This window comes from Eptesicus fuscus, chromosome 14 (assembly GCF_027574615.1).
Source record: "Eptesicus fuscus isolate TK198812 chromosome 14, DD_ASM_mEF_20220401, whole genome shotgun sequence".
NCBI lineage: Eukaryota > Metazoa > Chordata > Mammalia > Chiroptera > Vespertilionidae > Eptesicus > Eptesicus fuscus.
In genome coordinates this window covers 57,809,681-57,829,060 of record NC_072486.1, presented here as the reverse complement: position 1 = coordinate 57,829,060, position 19,380 = coordinate 57,809,681, and the positions used below count along the sequence as shown (strand labels likewise).

Sequence of the window (19,380 nt, the reverse complement as noted above, 5' to 3'; positions counted from 1 at the left end):
TCTCAGGCGCGGCGCCCCCTGCGGGAAGCGAGCACACGTGGACACACCCGCCGGGGAAGAATGAGCTCCTCCCCGCCCCGCCGTTTCCAGAAGTGAGCGTGGGAGGACCCCTGGGCCCACCGGAATTGTGGCTGAATCGTCCTTCCCGCCGAGGAAGTCACCGTGCCTGCCCGCAGACCTGGCGCGGCTGGGCGTGGGGGCGCCGGGTTTTGCCTCTTCTGCTTCAGCCGGGGAAGAAAGGCGCGCGGAGTGCCCATTAGGCAGCCAGTGTGTCTCTTCCGAAGCTCAGGTTTTACCCTGTAGCAGGTGAGCACAATGGTAACTGTTCCCCTGCTCAAGGGACTGGCTGCTTGGGGTGTTGTGTTGAAGAAGGAGAGGTGGTTGTAGCAAGTAAAGGGAACTCACTTCCAAAGCTCTGTCCCCCTGAAGGCAGGCTTAGCTCTTGCTTATATACTCTATTTGGTGAATCACGTGTTCGTTTCTTCTTTGCAACTGGGTCAGCTTATCGGGTTGGGCTCCAGTCAGGCTCATCAGGTTACACCTACATGTGCAAAATGTGGTACCCACATTTTAACAGTTAGCAAGAGGAGCATTTAGTAGGAACCACCCAGACAGTAAGACCCTTGCCCTGTCTTACATTGGGTTGCCTCCTATGCTCACGTAAGGAAATGGAATAAGATTTGTGCCAATCCTGTTTCCCAAATTGGGAATCGTGGTGATCCCCGGGCTGAAACTTCAGCCTCTTCGTGTTGCAGGTCTTAATAAGCAGACTTCTCTGTTGCATTTAGTAGTAATTTGCTGTGGAGCTTGGAGTTTTCTTCTATGTAGTCTTGTTCCAAAACACACTGTTTGTAGAGCGGAGCTTAAACAAACAGACTGGGAATTGGTAAATTCCTTTGGTCTAAAAACAACAACAACAACAAAGAACCTTGACAAGGAACTTATATTATTTCACTGTCTCAGTAATGGGAGGATACTTGCATAGCAGGGGTAATGGTCATCGCCAGTACAACCTTCTGATAGCTATTGAGATTTCAGTTAAGACAAATATAATTGAATATTAGAACAGAGACAGTATCTACGGAATAGAAACCAAAATATAAAGAGTCTGTTGTAGGCATTTGAACTGCTGGTCAATTGAAAATTAAGTAGAAAATAAAATTTCTCTATTGCTACATTTCACTGCCTGAATAAGTAACTATAATTAAAAAGATTCATGATCTTTTTAATGTCTCCGGATTATTCTGAACTTGCTGTTGCTCTCTGGTATTTAATTGTAAATACAGGGTGTCAATGATTTGTCTGTGTACCCTATAAATTCTTTTTTAATTAAATTATTTACTTGATTTGTCTTTTATTGTGATTTGGTCTCTTTCTCATAGAAATGAAAAATTTCTTCAGATCTTTGAAACTGAAGGTTTATTTACCTGTGTCCTAATAAATTAGTTTTTAAAAGAAGCCTGTTGTCAATTAAATACAATAGAATATTGGATATTTAGTAGTATTTATACTGTTTTTCATTAAAGATTAAACACATACACTTTAATAAAAAGAAGCCTGTTGTCAATTAAATACAATAGAATATATTTTGGATACTCATACAGTGTAATGAACACTTTCATTTAAAAACTGTTGGTAAAGTCCTTAGAAATTGTCTTACATTTACAGCCCACCTACTAAAAAGAAGAAATACCAAGCCAAATACTGAAGAGATGTCAGAAGATTCAGAAGAAGACTATTCAGATAGATCAATCAGTGATGAAGATGAATCAGTATGTTTTCCTCAACTCTATCTTATTTACTTTGAGATAAAACTTGTGTTATGTAGATTCCCAGTAAAAGTATTATAAAACCAATTGAGTATAAGAATCACTTGGATGTTTAAATCACTTGTCATTGAAGTTGGGAAGTAATTTGATTGAAAGCCAAGATATTACTGTGTACATTATGCCCCATCTAGAAAGAGAACCTATTAGTATATTGGTTGTCTTTTTCTGAGAAAAAAAATTTGGATAAGATTCTTCTGAATTTTACTAAAATATGTATATTAAATCATTATTAGGGGTTTTTATACTCCCTGTCCACTTTCTTATATGTACTGAGTCTACTGTATTCATCATAATATGTATCATATATTGGAACCTTCTGTGTTTTAAACCTACTCTGTAGCTCCGTAATAGGTTTAGTGTGGCTCTGATGTAACAAAGGAAAGGACATGGAGGAAGAAAAAGGGGAAAAAAACAAAATGCAGTATTTAAAAACATTTTGTCTGGTTCTAATAATATTTGTGAGATGTTTTCATCACACTTTAGTAAAGTATAAATTATCATGTATATAAGTTAAGGTCCCCAAATAAGCTCCCCAAAATGATGTTTAACGCTTTAAGTCTATGGCCTTCTGCATTTATTTTCTTTTTAAAAAATAATACTTTTATTAATGTTTAGAGCTAGAGGAAGGGAGAGGGAGAGAGAAAGAGAAGCATCCATGTGAGAGTGGAACATGGATCGGCTCCCTCCTGCACACCCCCTACAGGAGAATCGAGCCTACAACCCAGGCATGTGCCCTGACCTGGAATTGAGCCCACAATCTTTTGATGCATGGGATGATGCCCAACGAACTAAGCCACACAGGCCAGGGCTGGGTTTCTTTTCTTTTTTTGTTACTTATTCTTAATTTAGATTGTTTTGCTAAGCTTACCAAGAATCTTTAAACTTTTATTTCTTCCCTACAATTATTAATACGACCTTACCCTGTGGAAGAAGAGGAATGAAAGATGAAAACTTTAAGGCTACTGGTCTCAAAGTGTGTGCTTTGAGACCAGTAGCCTATAATAATCCTTTACTTTTTTTCATTAAAGATTAAACACATACACTTAATTCTAAGTACAAACAAGTTGTAAAAATTTTCTGGCTTTGTAAGCTGTTGGTTTTTAAAAGAGAAATGTTTTTAAACTCTCTTGTTTTAGGATGAGGATACCTTCATGAAATTTGAAGATCTCCACCAATGTGCACTTTTAACAGGTTTGAATTTATCCATATATTCTCCCTTCTCTTTATGATATTATATGAGTGGAAGAAAAATAATAAGATGAGGAAACTAGAAAAAAAGTCAGCTTGAATAATATAGGGAATTATTATTCTGTTATTGGATAAGGAGAGAGAAATGTATTCACTTTTATAAGAATCTTTTGGAGTTAAAACTTTTAAGATTTGTTTTAGGTAAACCTGATTTTAATGAAACTAAATGAAAATGGTCAGTAGTTTATAAAGAACTTAATACAAGAATTTACCTTGACATTTCTTTAAAAAACCAATTTTCAAATGCATTTACAGTATAACTGGAGTTATAATGGACACAATGTTTTGGAACTGCATCTTTATTTAAATGAAGTATGCCTATATAGAGTTTCTTTAAAGTCATTCATTAGCAAATTTACATGTGCATGTGGGCATCTTGATGTATACTTGATTTTTTAGAATTTATACATTTAGAGTTGTGCTTTCAAATACACATTAAAATATTTTTTCCAAATATTCATATATCTATCACAGATATTTTGAAATTGAAGATAAGGCCTTTATTATTTTTATTATTGACTTTTTCACTGCCATCCTAAAGCAAATATTCACTTTTGAGATAATCACTATTCTCAGTTTGGTGTTTACCCTTCTAGAATTTTTTCTTGCATTTGTACACATATCTATACCCATAGTCATAGAAAATTTGTGACTAAGTTTAAGAAGTTTAAGAACACTCAACAGTAAATAGTTTGCTAAAAAAATTGTAGTACTATTTTGTGGACTTCCTGCCGCCCTTCTTTTTCTTTTTAAAATGTTTAAAAGTCTGTTGGTAAAAAGGAGGAAATTCACTGTTTTAACTAACATTTCCTTGGTTGCTAAGAAATTGAGAATTGTTTCATATGCTTGTCTATGTATATTCCCTTGTGTTATGAATTGCTCTTTCATAGTAATCCTTGTTAACTTTGTTTACATTGCTTTCATTGTTTGGGATTATTTTAATGTTGTTTATCATTATTTGTTTGTGGCTCTTTTTTTATATATCTGTTTAAGCTACAAAGGCCCCTACTCTAAAATCATCAATATAATTATCAAAGTTTTCTTCAAATACTTTTTTGTACTTGTTTGAATTTTGGTATTTCATTTCTCTAAAATTTACATTTACAAATCATATGAGTTATGAATCTAATTTTATTTCCTAATTCATAAATAGTTGCCTTGCCATTTTTGAATCATATTGTAAATTAGACAAAATGTGATCTACTCACATAATAGAATACTAGATGCTTAATAACTGTCTGTTGAATAAATGGATCTATATAACAATCTTGAGAAGTAGCAATGGAAGATAATATTTCTAATTTACAAGTAGTAAGATTTATGTTCAGAGAGGCTGCATTGGCCAACCAAAATCATGTAGAAACAAAGTGGTAGAACAGAACTCAGTGTGTCTGACTCCTAGTCCAGTTATCTGCTATTACACAGAAATAACCCAGAACTAAATCTAGGTTAAAAGCCACGTTTCAGAGGTGGAAAAGCAAGAGGAGTCAGTGGGACAAATGGAACCAAGTATGTAAAAGGTAGAGAGAGAACCAGGAAGTGTACCATCATAAAAGACAAGGGACATGATCTTAAGGAAGGGTGATTATCAACATCAAGTTGAGGCCCCAGTTATCCAATTGAAACAGAGAGAGAGCCTCCTCACTGTCTACTTGTGACAACCCCATCTTACTCTGTGTGAATTATGTTCCTGGGGTTGTGTCACACAGTAGCCCTAGAATGAAAACTGAAAAAGTTTTAACTGCAAGTTCACTATAACAGCCTTAGAGAATATAGTTCCAGTAGGTGGTGAGGAACTATGGTCGGTGGGTGTATTTAACCTATTAGACAAATAGTTGCCTCAGTGTGATTAAGTTTAAGAAGATTCAACACTAAACAGTTTGCTAAAAAAAGAAAAAAGCTGCAAAAAACAAATGCAATCCCTATCAAAATCAAAAATGTTTTTGGAGTGGCAGTGACAATTTGGTATAATTTATAGTATTTGATATCAACAACTTTTCTTTAGCTATCGTGAAGATCAGTTGTTAAAAATTTCTTTAGTACTTTTATTTTTTAAATGCCATGAATTATAAGATATTTATAATTGTATCTACAGATATTCACAAATTAATGGTGTTAGAGAGGGAAAAAAAGAATATATTAAAAAATTATAGGGATTTGCCCTGGTTGAGTAGCTCAGTTGGTTAGAGCATCATCCTGATACACTAAGGTTCTGGGTTCAATCCCCAGTCAGGGCACATACAAGAATCAATCAATGAACGCAACAATAAGTGGATCAACAAATCAATGTTATTTTCTCTCCCTCTCCGTCTCCTTTCCTCTTCCTCTCTTCCTCCCTCCCTCCCTTCCTTCTTCTCTCTCTTTCTAGAATCAATTTTAAAAATTATAGCAATTGGAGTTTTGCTTCTTAACACTCATAATTATGTTTGAATCTTTTCCCAGCTGACTCCATCACTGACCCATTTTTCCCCCGGACTACACAGATACTATTGGAATACCAGCTAGGGAGATGGGTGCCACGTCTTCGTGAGCCACGAGATTTATATGGTGTCTCTTCTTCTGGTGAACTGAGCCCAACACGGTGGCCGTACCACTGTGAGGTCATTGATGAAAAAGTCCAGCATATTGGTAGGTTCTTAGCAGTTTTGGGGATTTAAACATATTAGTAAATTTACTTTGCCAACCTTAATTTTAATGAGAAGACTCACAGTGTTAGAATAGTCATTCCAACAGAAGTATAATATGAGCCATACGGGGGTGGGAAAAAGTAGGTTTCTATGGAAAATAATACAATCCTATATAATAAAAAGCTAGTATACAAATTGTCCCCCCAGGTGGGAGTTCCACTGTCTGGGAGCTCGACCTGTTGCTATGACTGACTGCACTGCGGCTGCCAACCGGCCTGCTCTGGGCCCGATCAGCTCCCCCTGACCCCTGGCCAGCCCCACCCCTGATTGGGCCGCACCACCCCAATCGGGGCAGGGCCGGCCAGCCAACCACCCACAGCCCCTCCCCCTGGCCGGCCAGCTCCCCAATAAGCCTCGATCACTGGCCAGGCTGAGGGACCCCACCCATGCACGAATTCATGCACCAGGCCTCTAGTCCTATATAATAAAAGGCTAATATGCAAATCCGAATGGCAGAACAACTGGTCGCTATGACATGCACTGACCACCAGGGGGCAGACACTCAACGCAGGAACCAGGCTCACGGCTGGTGAGCACAGCAGCAGTGGTGGGAGCAGGCCTAAGCCGAGGGATCTTGGGCTGCGAGAGGGCGCAGGCCAGGCTGAGGAATACCCCTCACCTACAGTGCACGAATGTAGTGCACCGGGCCTCGTAATTAATAAATAATGAACTGTAAGCCTACTTTGCCCACCACTTATATGTAATTTTAAATTTTCTAGTAGCCATATTTAAAAAGATTAAAAAGAAACAAGTGCAATTGATTTCAAAACTATTTTTTATTTAACCCAAATATATCCTAAATATTTTATGTTCTTTTTTTATATGGAGTCTTTGAAAACTGGTGTGCATTTATATTTACATTTCAATTCAATCCAATTTGTTCATATCCTTGCCAACACTTATTTTATTGTATTTTTAAATAGCCATCTAGCCCTAGCTGGTTTGCTTCAGTGGATACAGAGTCGGCCTGTGGACCAAAGGGTCCCAGGTTTGATTCCGATCAAGGACACGTACCACGGTTGCAGGCTCCTCCCTGACCCGGGCCCTCGTCAAGCTTGTGCAAGAGGCAACCAATGGATGTGTTTCTCTCACATCTGATATTTCTGTCTTTCCCTCTCTCTTCCACGCTAAAAAAATCAATGGAAAGATATCCTCGGGTGAGGATTAAAAAAATAAAATAAAATGTTTAATAAATAAATAGCCATCCTAACATGTGTGAGATGATATCTCACTGTGGTGTTGACTTACATTTCCCTGAGTATCAGTGATGTTGACAGTGCAGTCCCTATCAAAATCTCAATGGCACTTTTTCATAGGAATAGAAAAACAACTGTAAAATTTATATGGAACCACAAAAGCTTGCAAACAGCCAAATCAATCTTGAGAAAGAAGAGCAAAGCTGAAGTCATGACACTTTCTGATTTCAAAATATATTACACAACCACAGTAATCAAAACAGTATGGTACTAGTATCAAGACAGACATACAGACCAATCAACAGAATAGAGAGCCCAAAAATAAATCCATGTATATACGTTCAACTGATCTTTGATAAGACTGTCAAGAATACACAATGGGGAAAGGATAGTCTCTTCAACAAGTGTTGAGAAAATTTAATATCCACATGCAAAATATGAAATTGGACCTTTGTCTTACACCATACAAAGAAACTCAAACTCGAAGTGTATTAAAGACTTAAACATAAGACCTGAAACTGTAAAACTCCTACAAGAAAACATAGGGGGAAAGCTTCATAACATTGTTCTTGGCAATGATATCACGGATATGACACCAAAAGCACAGGTAACAAAAGCAAAACTAAACAAGTGGGACAACAAAAAGCTTCTGCACAACCAAGAAAATAATACAGTGAAAAGGCAACCTATGGATTAGGAAAATTATTTGCAAACTATATTTCTGATGAGTTAATCTCTAAAATATATAAGGAATTTCTACAACTCAATAGCAAACTCATAACCAAATTTAAAAAATGGACTAAGGACTTGAATGGATGTCTTTTCAAAGAAGACACAAATGACCAACAGATATATTTATTGACTTTTTATGTAAACTGATAAAATTCTTTGCCATTTTGTTGTTGGTTGAATTTTTTGTTTTCTTCTTGATCTCTAAATGCTCTCTATATATTCATGAGATTAGCTTAATGTTATGTATGTTGCATACTTTTTCTCAGTTTGTCATTTGCCTTTTTCTCATGCAGAAAAATTTAATTTTTATGTAATCATTTTGTCTATCATTTTTCTGTCTTCTGGATTTTGAAAATCTCATGTTTCTGTTAGCACATTTCAAGTTGTATTTTTTGTGATTAAAATTTTTTAACATCAGGAATCATTTCAATGCAAGAAGTGAGCTCCCAATCCGGTTCTGTTATCTATCTACCCTGTTATTCCAACAAAATTATTAAATAATTTTTTCTCTACTGATTGGCAATGCCACAATTATTACATATTCAATTCCTAGTCCTAATTTTGAATTATATTCTATTCCACTAACCTGTCTACTCATATGGTGGCTCAAAACCTTTAATGGTATATTTTTAAAACTATACATTTTGTTAGGTGGCAAACTTAGTTCCCCATCATTCCTTTTATTCTTTTAAAAAGTTTACCAAATTCTTGGCTTATTATATTTGGCCTTATTGTACATATTTCTATATGAAATTTAAAATAAGCTTTCCTAGTTGTCCCAAAATTAATCCTGGTAACTTTATTGTGATCACATTACATTTGTAGATTAAGCAAGAGCGACATCTTTACAATATTGCATCTTCCTAACCAAGAACAAGGTATGTTTCATAATTTACCCTAGTTTTCCTTTATCTTCCTTAGTATAATTTTAAATTTTTTTCTTGCACTTTTTCTAAGTTTTATTGTTAGGTATTTTATTTTGTTGCTTTAAATAAAATCTTTATTGCATATTATTTTCTAACTTGTTTTGTAGAGGAAAGTTTAATTTTGAAACCACCCAACTCTTATTTCTAGTTTTTAAGTTATTGTATATGTGCTTTTATACAATTACATCATCAAGTAGAAATGTAATTAAATCTCCTTGTTTCCAGTTTGTATATCATACTTCTTTTTCTTGACTGAATGCATTGACTGGTATTTAAAAAAAAAACATTTAAAGTTTTATATTCATCTTGTTCCTCATTTTCATGGGAATGCTTTTAGTGTTTTCCCTCTAAGCAAAATATTGGCTCATGGTTTGAATTAAATTTGCTTTTGATTTTATTAAGGAAGTATCCATTTATCCTTTATTATTAAGAAAATTTACCCAGAAATAATTACTAAATTTTATTAAATGCCTTTCAATATTTACAAAGAGAGTGTCATAAGGTTCTCATTATGATACATTAAAATATATGTATTTTATCCCTCACTGGAGGATGTTTTCATTAATTTTAGAGAGAGAGGAAGGGAGAGGAAGAGGGAAAGGGATGAGAGAGAGGGGGAGAAGAGTGAGGGAGAAAGACAGAGAGAAAGAGAAACATCCATTGGCTGTCTCCCTAATATGTCCCAACCAGCGATCGAGCCGGTAACCTAGGTATGTTGCCATGTGCCCTGACCATTTGATGCATTGGACAGTGCTCCAACCAACTGAGCCATCTGGCCATGGAATGAACTGCTGTTATCATTGTGTATTATTTTGTGTGTTGCTAAAGTCGTTTGCTAATATTTTATATATGATTTTACTTTAATACTCATAAGTAAGATAATTTATATTTTTCTAGCTTTTGTACCTTTTTAGATTTTAGTATAAATATTATTCAGAATTCTTCCTTCCTTGTAAAAGAATTTCTCCTAGAACAGTTTGAATAATACTGTAATTAACTGTTTTTTCAAAGTTTGGTAGAATTCGCCTAAAACAGTCTGGACATGTTTGTTATTGTTATTTTAGACATACAGAGAATATTTTTATTGTAAAACTTCTCTTTGTTAGTTCTGTTTAGATGTTCTATTTATTTCAGGGCCAGTTTTGATTATTTGTATTTTCCTAGAAAAATAATGCTTTTATGCAGAACTTTTCATTCGTTTACAAAGATTTGGTCAAAGTATTTTCTTGTAATTGTTATAATATCCTTTGACTTTCTGGGATTTTCCCCCTCTGTTGTCATATTTTTGTTAAGTATTTGTACATTCTTATTTTCCCCTCCCCTGAATATGTTGGTGGGATGTAATTATCTTGTTAATTTTGTGAAAGAATCAATTTTTAATTATATTAGTTCTGTTGTGCAGTTTTTTTATTCATTAATTTATAATTTTTTTATATATCTGATTCATTTAGGTGGTTTTTTTTTAACCTTATTCTGTATTTAACTTCTTGTTTCCTAATATTTTATTATGAAAAAGTTTAAATAGAGAGAGAATTTGAAAGGATTGTACAGGAACACCCACACTCACCAGCTAGATTCTTACTATTAACTAGAGGCCCGATGCACGAAATTCGTGCAAAAGTAGGCCTTCCTTCCCCCAGCTAATGGCACAGGCTTCCCTCTGGCACCCAGGACCCGGGCTTCCCTCTGGCCGCCGGCAGGCACCTGGGACTCAGGCTTCCCTTGCAGCCCTGGCTTCGTCCGGAAACTTGTCCGGAAGGACATCCAGTCTAATTAACATATTATGCTTTTATTGTTATAGATTATTTGCCATATTTCTTGATCACATATGTAGCCAACTATCTATCCCTCTCTATATCCATCAGACCATCTTAATTTTTATTTCAAAGTAAGCTGCAGACATCCTTATAGTCCAACTTTAAATGTTTTAGCATGTGTATTATTAGCTAGAATTTAATCTTGTTTTATTATTATGTTTTTAGGTAAATTTTACATTCAATGAAATGCATGAATCTAAGTGTACCAGTCAATGAATTTTAGGAAATGCATACATCTGTATAGTCCAAACCCCTACTACAATATAGGACATTATCATTTTAATCACTTAAACATTTTAAATAATACTTGTATGCTTAAAACTATATAATGCTAATAAAATAAATCAAAGAATATTTGAATAAATCAAGAAATGTACCATGTTCATGGATTGAAAAACTCAATTTAGTAAAGGTGTCAGTTCTCCCCAAATGGATAGGTTCTAGGCAATTTCTATCAAGATTTTTTTTGTAGATGTAGAGAAGATTGTCCTAAAATTTATATGGAAAAGTGAAGGAACTGAGAGTAACTAAAACAATTTTGAAAAGAAGCATAAAATTGGAGGAATCGGCCTATGTGATTTCAAGGCCTTTTATGTAGCTGTAGTATTGTCAAGGCCCTGTCGTATTGATGGAGAGATATGCATAGATCAGTGGAAGAAGAGAACCCAGAAACAGAACCACACAAATATGTCCAACTGATTTTTTGCAAAGATGCAAAAGCAATTCATTGGAGAAAAGTTAGCATTTTCATCAAATGTTAGACATCCATAGGGCAAAAAAAGAAAAAGAAAAAATGAACTTCAATTTAAGTCCAGTGCTTTATAAGAAAAATTAATTCAAACTGGATCACAGACTTAAATGTCGCATAAAATTATAAAACTTTAAAATAAGAGAAAATATTTTCAATCAAAAGCTAAGCAAGTTCTTAGAATTGACACCAAAAACATAATAAAATTAAAAATTGATAAGTTGGACTTCATCAAAATTCAAAACATATTTTATAAGAGATCTTGTTAAGAGGAAGAAGAAAAACAAAGGGTAACATGTACATGCCAACTGATTCTGCTCTTTTTATGAGGAAAACAGCTTTCCCAAAAAATTTCACCAGTAATCTTTTTACATCTCCTTTAATATTATGTGGTTACTCCTAGCCACAGGGAAGCCTGGAAAATTGGGGTCTTTAGTGAATCTCATACCACCATACAGGTTTTTTTTTGTCATAAAAGCAAACAAGAAGAAAGTCAGATATTGGGAGGGCAACTAGCAGTGTATGCAACAACTGCAATTTTGCAGGCCCTTCTATTCCTAAACATTCTTTTGTTCATGTAGCAGTGAATAAACTTGAACTAGTACTTGATGCTGGAAATTACTCATCCTGGCAATTAAAGTCACACAGTCTGCCCTATGGCAAATATTCATCTTTGATATCAACCACTTAAGACAAAATTAAGTGGCTCCTTAGCACTACTGCACTTTTCAATGTGCTGAGAAGCCTTTTGGAGGAATACCTACATTTTGTATATCCTTGGTAAGAAGCATGCAAAAGCTTTCTGGCAGATAACTCAAATGCAGAACAAAATCACCATGATTGAGAACACTTAAAGGCTTGAATATTCTAAAATTTGAGGATGTATGTAACTGTCCTGAGAAGCCTATGCCAGAAATCTAAGAGTATGTAATTATCAAATTAAATGAGAACCAGATATAGACTAATAAAGGATGTCAATGAGTTAGATAATTTAGCTGTAACAGACAAATGCCTGGAAAGACAAGACTGCTAAAACTGACTCAAGAGGAAATAGAAAACATAAATAGGTATATAGTAAGTAGAGAGATTGAATTAGTAATAGAATAACTACCCACAAAGAAAAGCCCAAACTCAGATAGCTTCATTGCTGAATTCTACCAAACACTTAATGTTTGGAACAGTCTACCAAAATTCCTACCAGTTCTTCACAAACTTGTCCAAAAATAGGAGAGGAGGGAAAACTTTAGGAGACGAATATTACCTTGTATACAAAGCCAAAACAAGATATCACGAGAAAACTACAAACCAATATGTATTATGGATATAGATGCAAATTTCCTCAACAAAATACTATTCAACTGAATCTAGCAACACATAAAAAGAATTATTCAACATGACCAAGTAGAATTTATCCAGAAATTCAAGGTTAGTTTAGTATTCAAAAATCAAGTAATGTAATTGATGTAATGAAATAAACTAATGTAATATAGCACATAAATAGAATAAAAAACAAAAAGTATATCTTCTCAATAGCTACAGAAAAGGTATTATTTAAAATCCAGCACCCTCCCCTGGTGAAAACTGCTAACTTTGAAGCTTTGATAATTTCTGGAACCTTAATTATCTGGCCTTGGTTTTTGGTTACTAAAGGAAACAATCTTTTGAATCCTAAGAACCAAAGATATGCTAACCATATATTGACCCAATACTGATGTAACAGGATCCCTGCTCTCCTAGTTTTGATGAGCCAGCCTTGTGAAATTAATGGCTGGAACACTGCTAACTTCTGGAACTGCTGCAGCTGAGAGATCATGGATATCTGCCAGCAAAGCTGCATTGTCACATTGATATACACTCATAAGCGACATGTATGTCAGAATCAACATATGTGTCAAAATCAGCAGGTGTATCAGAATCAACGTGTCAGGATCTGTATATGCCGAAATAGAAACGTGCCAACATGTGTCAGAATGAACATGTCAAATGTTTATCGTGTATCAATTGGCATGTTTGTCAGAGTCGTGTATGTGTCAGAATTGACCTGTCAGAATGAACAGATGTGTCATAATTAACATGTGTCAGAATTGGTGTATGTCGGTTTTAATATGTGTGTCAGTGAACATGTGTGTCAGAATCGCCACACATGTCAGAATTGATGTGCATGTCGGAGTGGTCAATGTGTCAGAATAAACACATGCCTCAAAATTGACACATGTCTGTCAGGATCAACACACCTGTCAAAAGCAACATGTCAAAATTGATGTCAGGTGGTGAAACTGACACATGTCACAATCAACATTTCAAAATTGATATGTCTCATAAGTGACATGTCTATAGTAACATTCATGTCATAAGTGACTTATGTGTTACAGTGGCTTATGTGTTATTGGTGACATATGTCGCAGTTGACATGTATGTGGCTAACATCTATAGAGCATTTCACTGTTTATAAAGTTTTTTCAGAAGTCATAATTTTAGGTGTGGATGTGGTTCTGAAGAACGTTATTGTTTAATAAGCTGCTTACAACTTTTTTTAAATTGAAGTAAAATTTACATCACATAAAATTAACCATTTTAAAGTGAACAATTCAGCAGCATTTAGTACTATTTTTGTGTTGTGTAACTATCACCTCTCTCTAAATCCAGAACATTTTCATGTCCCCCCCAAAGAGACCCTATACCTATTAACCAATCATTCCTCTTTTTTTCCTCCCACAGTAAAATTACTAATCTGCTTTTTGTCTCTATGGATTTATCTATTCTGGACATTTTCAATTATACAATCAGGTAATAAATATATATAAAATAAAATCCAATACCCTTTCATGTCAAAAAAATTAGGAAGAGAATGGAAAATCTTTGCTATGATAAAGAGCATCTATGAAATCTCACGACTAATATTATACTTAAGGCTGAAAGAATGGATGCTTTCCCCATGAGGTAAAAAACAAGACAAGGATATCCACTTTGCCACTTCTTTACAACATGGTAATGGAGCTTCTAGTCACAGTGATTAAGCAAGAAAAAAATAAAAAGCATCCTGGTTAGAGAGGAAGAAGTGAAACTATTTCTGTTCACCAATGACAATCTTTTATATAGAAAACCCTCAGCAACCCACTGAAAAACAATTATAAGAACTAGTAAATGAGTTTGGCAAGATTGAAAGATACTAGGTAAATATTTTTAAAGTCAATTATACTCCTATCTACACTAATAAAAGAGAAAAATGCAAATTGACTACCTTTGCGATGCCCACCAGCCAATCAGGAGTGAGTATGCAAATTAACCCAACAAAGATGGAGGGTTAATTTGCATGCACAGCCGCCAAGCGGCCGGGGGTGGGATGCTTGCATCGTTGCCATGATAACAACACAGGCATTCCGCACTGCCCCAGCTGATCCAGGCCTCTGGGCAGCGTGGGAAGGCGGAAAGGCGGCTCTGGGCCGGAGCAAAGGCAGAAAGACAGCTCCGGCCAGAGTGAAGCAGTGACAGCAGCCAGGGGAAGGAAGGCCCATTCTTGCATGAATATTCATGCATCAGGCCTCTAGTACATTTATAATGAGTAACTAAAATGAACTTAAACAATTTCATTTACAATAACATCAAAAGAATAATATAGGAATAAATTTAAGAAAAGTGTAAAACTTATACTCTGAAAACTACAAAACATTGAAAGAAAATTTTAAAAATCTAAATAAATGAAAAGGCACCCATGTTTGTGGATCAGAAAATTTACAATTATAATGATGGCAATTCTCCCCAAATTAATCTGCTAATCCAATATAATTTTCATCAGAATACTGTCTGCTTTGTAGAAATTGACAAACTGATCCTAAAATTGATATGGAAACTCAGGGAATTTAGAATAGAAAAAAAAGTTGTGAAAAAGAACAATTTGAGATTCATAATTTTCAATTTCAAAACTATAAACTAACAATAACCAAGACAGTGTTGTACTATTATGAAGACAGGAATATAGATCAAATTAGATTCAAATTGAAATCCAGAAATAAACCATGTTTGTGGTCAACTGATTTTCAACAAGATGGCAAAGTCTATTCAATAGGAAAAATAGTCTTTTAAACAAATGGTGCTGGGACAACTGGATAAATAACACACCATATGAAAAATTAACTTAAAATGGGTCAAGAATTAATGGGTTGAATGAACTCTTATAAGAAAATGGAAGTAAATCTTCCGTTGAATCTGACAATGGATTTGTAACCATAACACCAAAAGCACAAGTAATAACAACAAAAATGGGTCAATTAGATTTCATCAAAAACTTTTGTGCTTCAAATAAAACTATCAAGAAAGTGAAAATAGAACCCACAGAATGGGAGAAAATAATTGCAAGCTATCTGATGAAGGACTTATATAGACCTCTTACAACTTACACTAAAAAAGACAACTCAATTTAAAAAGTGCAAATGATCTGACAAGACATTTCTCCAAAGAAGATAAACATGGCCAATAAACACATGAAAAGATATTCAGCACCTTTAATTATCAGGGAAATATAAGTAACACAATAACACCCACTATGATGACTGGAATGAAAATCAGATAACAGGTGTTGATAAGAATGTAGAGAAATCAAAATCCTCCTTTGATGGTGAGAATATAAAATCATTCAGTCTTTTTGGAAAAGTTTGGCACTTCTTCAGAAAGTTAAACAGATATATCATAAAAGTACTTTGATAAGCTGCAAACTTGACCCTATTGTAAATTCTTTCTCCAGTTCTAGTGTTAAGAGTTTCATATTTCTTTCTCTTTTTTAAACATATTTTATTGATTTTTTTACAGAAAGGAAGGGAGAGGGGGAGAGAGTTAGAAACATCGATGAGAGAGAAACACCGATCAGCTGCCTCCTGCACATCCCCTACTGGGGTTGTGCCCGCAACTAAGGTACATGCCTTTGACCAGAATTGAACCTGGGACCCTTGAGTCTGTAGGCCAACGCTCTATCCACTGAGCCAAACCGATTAGGGCTAGAGTTTCATATTTCTTACTATAAAGACTACTCATCTTACCTAATAATAGACAAACATGTAAATTGGCCATACCTCCTCTACGCCCACCAGCCAATCAGAGTGAGTATGCAAATTAACATACCAAAGATGACAGTTAATTTGCATACACAGGCACCAAGTGACTAGGGGCTGGTGGGATGCTTGCATCATTGCTATGTTGATGACGCAGGTGTTCCGCCCCACCCCCAGTCTCTCAGGGCCTCAGGGCAGCCTGGGAAGGCAGGGCCTCAGCAGAAAGAGGCAGCTCCAGGGCTGGGCCGGAGTGGAAAGGCGGTGCCGGCAGCCAGGGAAAGGAAGGCCCATTCTAGCATGAATCTTCGTGCATCGGGCTTCTAGTTGTTAAATAATTAAGAACATAAACAGATTAATGAAAAAGTCTCTTTCTTTAACTGGGATGTTGGGCTGTCATGCATCTTTTGATGATAAGCATACACCAAAGCAAGTAGCAGAAATTCCCAAAGTCTTCAGAAGCAATGCTATGTTATCAGTTCATGATTAATTTTGGTTTGAGTACATTAAGATTTTCAACTGATAAGATGATCAGTTTTAGTTATAATTTTCTTTATTATCAATTTATTTGGTTGTGTGTTGTTCAGTTACCCAACAAAGTGTACTGACATCAATATTTGACATCAATATTTTAATCTATGTTTTCTCTGTAACTAGACTTGACCCCGATTAATTATGTCATATATATTTATATTGCTAAAGCAGTTGTATACATAATCCCCAAAATGTTTGTCCAGTAACACTTCTTTATTACCACCAAGTTGTTGTTGTTTTTCTTATTGTTTCAATGACTATATTCGGGATCATAGAGGCTAACTCCCTCTATAGGAATATATTTATTACCAGAACCAAGCCACACATAAGTCTGACACACATAAGCCAATAATAAAAGAGTAGAATAATGAGTCATCACCAAATTCTTGTTCTACTAAAAAGTGGGAACAACTAGGGTAGTTTGGCTGTGAAGTCATTTTCTCCAATCAAATAGATCATAATAAAAAATCATGCATTTGAGCATGGCTCAGACAACTTTTAAGAAACTTGGTCCTAAAAATAATGAAGAAGAGGAAAGCTGGTATAGCTAAAGAAGAAGTTGGGGGGTCTAAGGATAACCTTTCTTTGGGGAGACAGTAATGTTGGTGTTGCAAAGGTTTAGGAAGTCCCTGTTCAGGCGCCATTAATGCCGGGCTTCTTGTTCCAGCATTACAAAGGGTTCATCAATCTGGAGAAAGGCTGTGCATAGATTAAGTAAGAGTCCAGAGACGAAAGATAATTTTGAAAGGCATTAAGGGTCAGAGGAGCTTCAGCTAAGGAAGCTAAAGTTTTTCCTTGTCTCAGGACCCTTGCTTTTTATTAACACAGTTTGTCCTAAGGCAAGGTAGAGATCATATACTTCAAAGGGTACAGAAGCATTGTCAAATTGGGGAATAGCCTACAGCTGTTCAGGTGTTTGGCCAACAGGAGGCAATAACGTGTAGATTAAGATGCCCTGAGCTGTCTGGCAGCAAACAGTCATCCTATTCAGGTTTGGGGAAAGTGCCTTTCAGCCTTTCCAACAGGTGATTACATATGTTACTCAGCCCTTGTTGAGCACCCAAGTTTCATCAACCTTTTGATGAAACTCTTATAATTATGACATGCTGGAATTGGCTTCCGGCAAGACAGAAGACACTTGAACATGTTTATAAGCTTAGGAGACAACCATTATCAGACAAGATGCTGAAGTTGAAGGGGAAGGGAGAATAAAAGATGGAGCAAGATTCCCAGAGGTGGGCCAGAAAGATATCAAGTGCCCAGGAGAAATAGAAACTTTAGTATAAAATCTATGACACTAAATAATGAACTATTCACTATAATAATATAGAACAAGGTGCCTGTGAAATGTTATGTGTTTTGTTACAGTGTGACAATGTTCATTACTGCCAGTGAATCCTTAGTAAAATCTAGCCCCTCACAAAACTCTAAATTTTAGCCTAGATCTATCAGTAAACCACTTTAAAATGTATAATAAAATTTCCTGTTTTTATCTTTGTCACATTCAAATAATGTTTTCTCTTTTATATATATATATAGATACGACTCCTCCTTATTCCGAGCCAGTGTACATCCCAACAGGCCTAGAGAACGAACCCATTTATTCAAACTCCAAGGAAGATACAGTAGTTTATCTAGCTGAAGATGGTGGGTACATAATGAAATATGTTGCTATACAAATGTAATTTGGTACCTGGGCTAATCTCTTAGTTATATTTGTTTTGCTGATTATAGTGGAAATTGCAGATTACCAGGAAATCCCTGTCCCCATAAAAATGTTTGGTTAAGCCCTAGCCAGTTTTGCTCAGTGGATAGAGCACTGGCCCGCATACTGAAGGATTCCAGTCAAGGGCACGTACCTTGATTGCAGGCTCGATTCTGTGCAGGAGGCAAGCAATCAGTATGTCTCTCTCTCATCAATGTTTTTTCTCTCTCTGTCTCTCCCCCTCCACTGTCTCTAAAAATCAATGGAAAAATATCCTCGGGTGAGGATTAACAATCAAAAAAATATATTTGGTTATTATTGATCCAAATGTTGATTTAGTGCTAATTATATTCTTGAAGGTGTATTTCAGTTCATGTAAAGTTATTTTAAAAGAAAACATCAGATTGGCAATTAGAATGGGGTTATATTTAGAAGGAATTCTGCTTCACATCAGTTTTCAAAGGTAAATTCATTGGGGTGCTCTGCAACTATTGTTGCCTCTCTATTGACAGGTCATTTTCACGCAATTTCTCAGATGTGTGGGGTTTTCTTTTTTTCCATTTCATGCCAGTTTGGTGCGATTCCTATCTTAAAAGAGGAACGCACCCACATTGCAAATAACATCTAAGATATAGCTCAGAAGGGTGATCTGTATTAGTACTTTGAGAACTCTAGTAATCAAAATCTTATATCTACTTTATGATAGAATATGCTGATAATCAAACATAGATATCTCAGCCTATATCCTAAACCAGTGATGGCGAACCTATGACACGCGTGTCAGCACTGACATGCGTAGCCATTTCTGATGACACGCGGCCGCTGAGGCGGCCGCATGCCAAGGATGAAACATATGCTGCTCCTGAGAATGAAACATTTGCGAAATAATGTTTTTTCCTCAAAGTGACACACTCCC

At 35.6% G+C, this 19,380-nt stretch overlaps 1 protein-coding gene across 6 annotated transcripts in view; it reads left to right on the top strand.

The window, feature by feature from the left end:
* Nucleotides 1–7: 7 nt before the first annotated feature.
* The window catches only part of AGBL3 (AGBL carboxypeptidase 3), a 61,740-nt gene continuing 42,367 nt past the window's right edge, over nt 8–19,380 (top strand). For 2 of the 6 annotated variants that reach the window (XR_008558133.1, XM_028159059.2), the window contains exons 1-5: nt 8–306; nt 1,669–1,772; nt 2,966–3,020; nt 5,520–5,705; nt 18,299–18,406. Coding sequence is in view for 5 of the 6 variants with exons in the window: in XM_028159059.2 (XP_028014860.1) it covers nt 1,713–1,772; nt 2,966–3,020; nt 5,520–5,705; nt 18,299–18,406 (409 nt within the window). In the remaining variant the exon portion in view is untranslated. Of the gene's footprint in view, nt 307–1,668; nt 1,773–2,965; nt 3,021–5,519; nt 5,706–8,517; nt 8,571–18,298; nt 18,407–19,380 lie in introns of those variants that run through there. The other 4 variants (XM_054726457.1, XM_028159055.2, XM_028159062.2 and 1 more) reach the window with 3 other exon arrangements.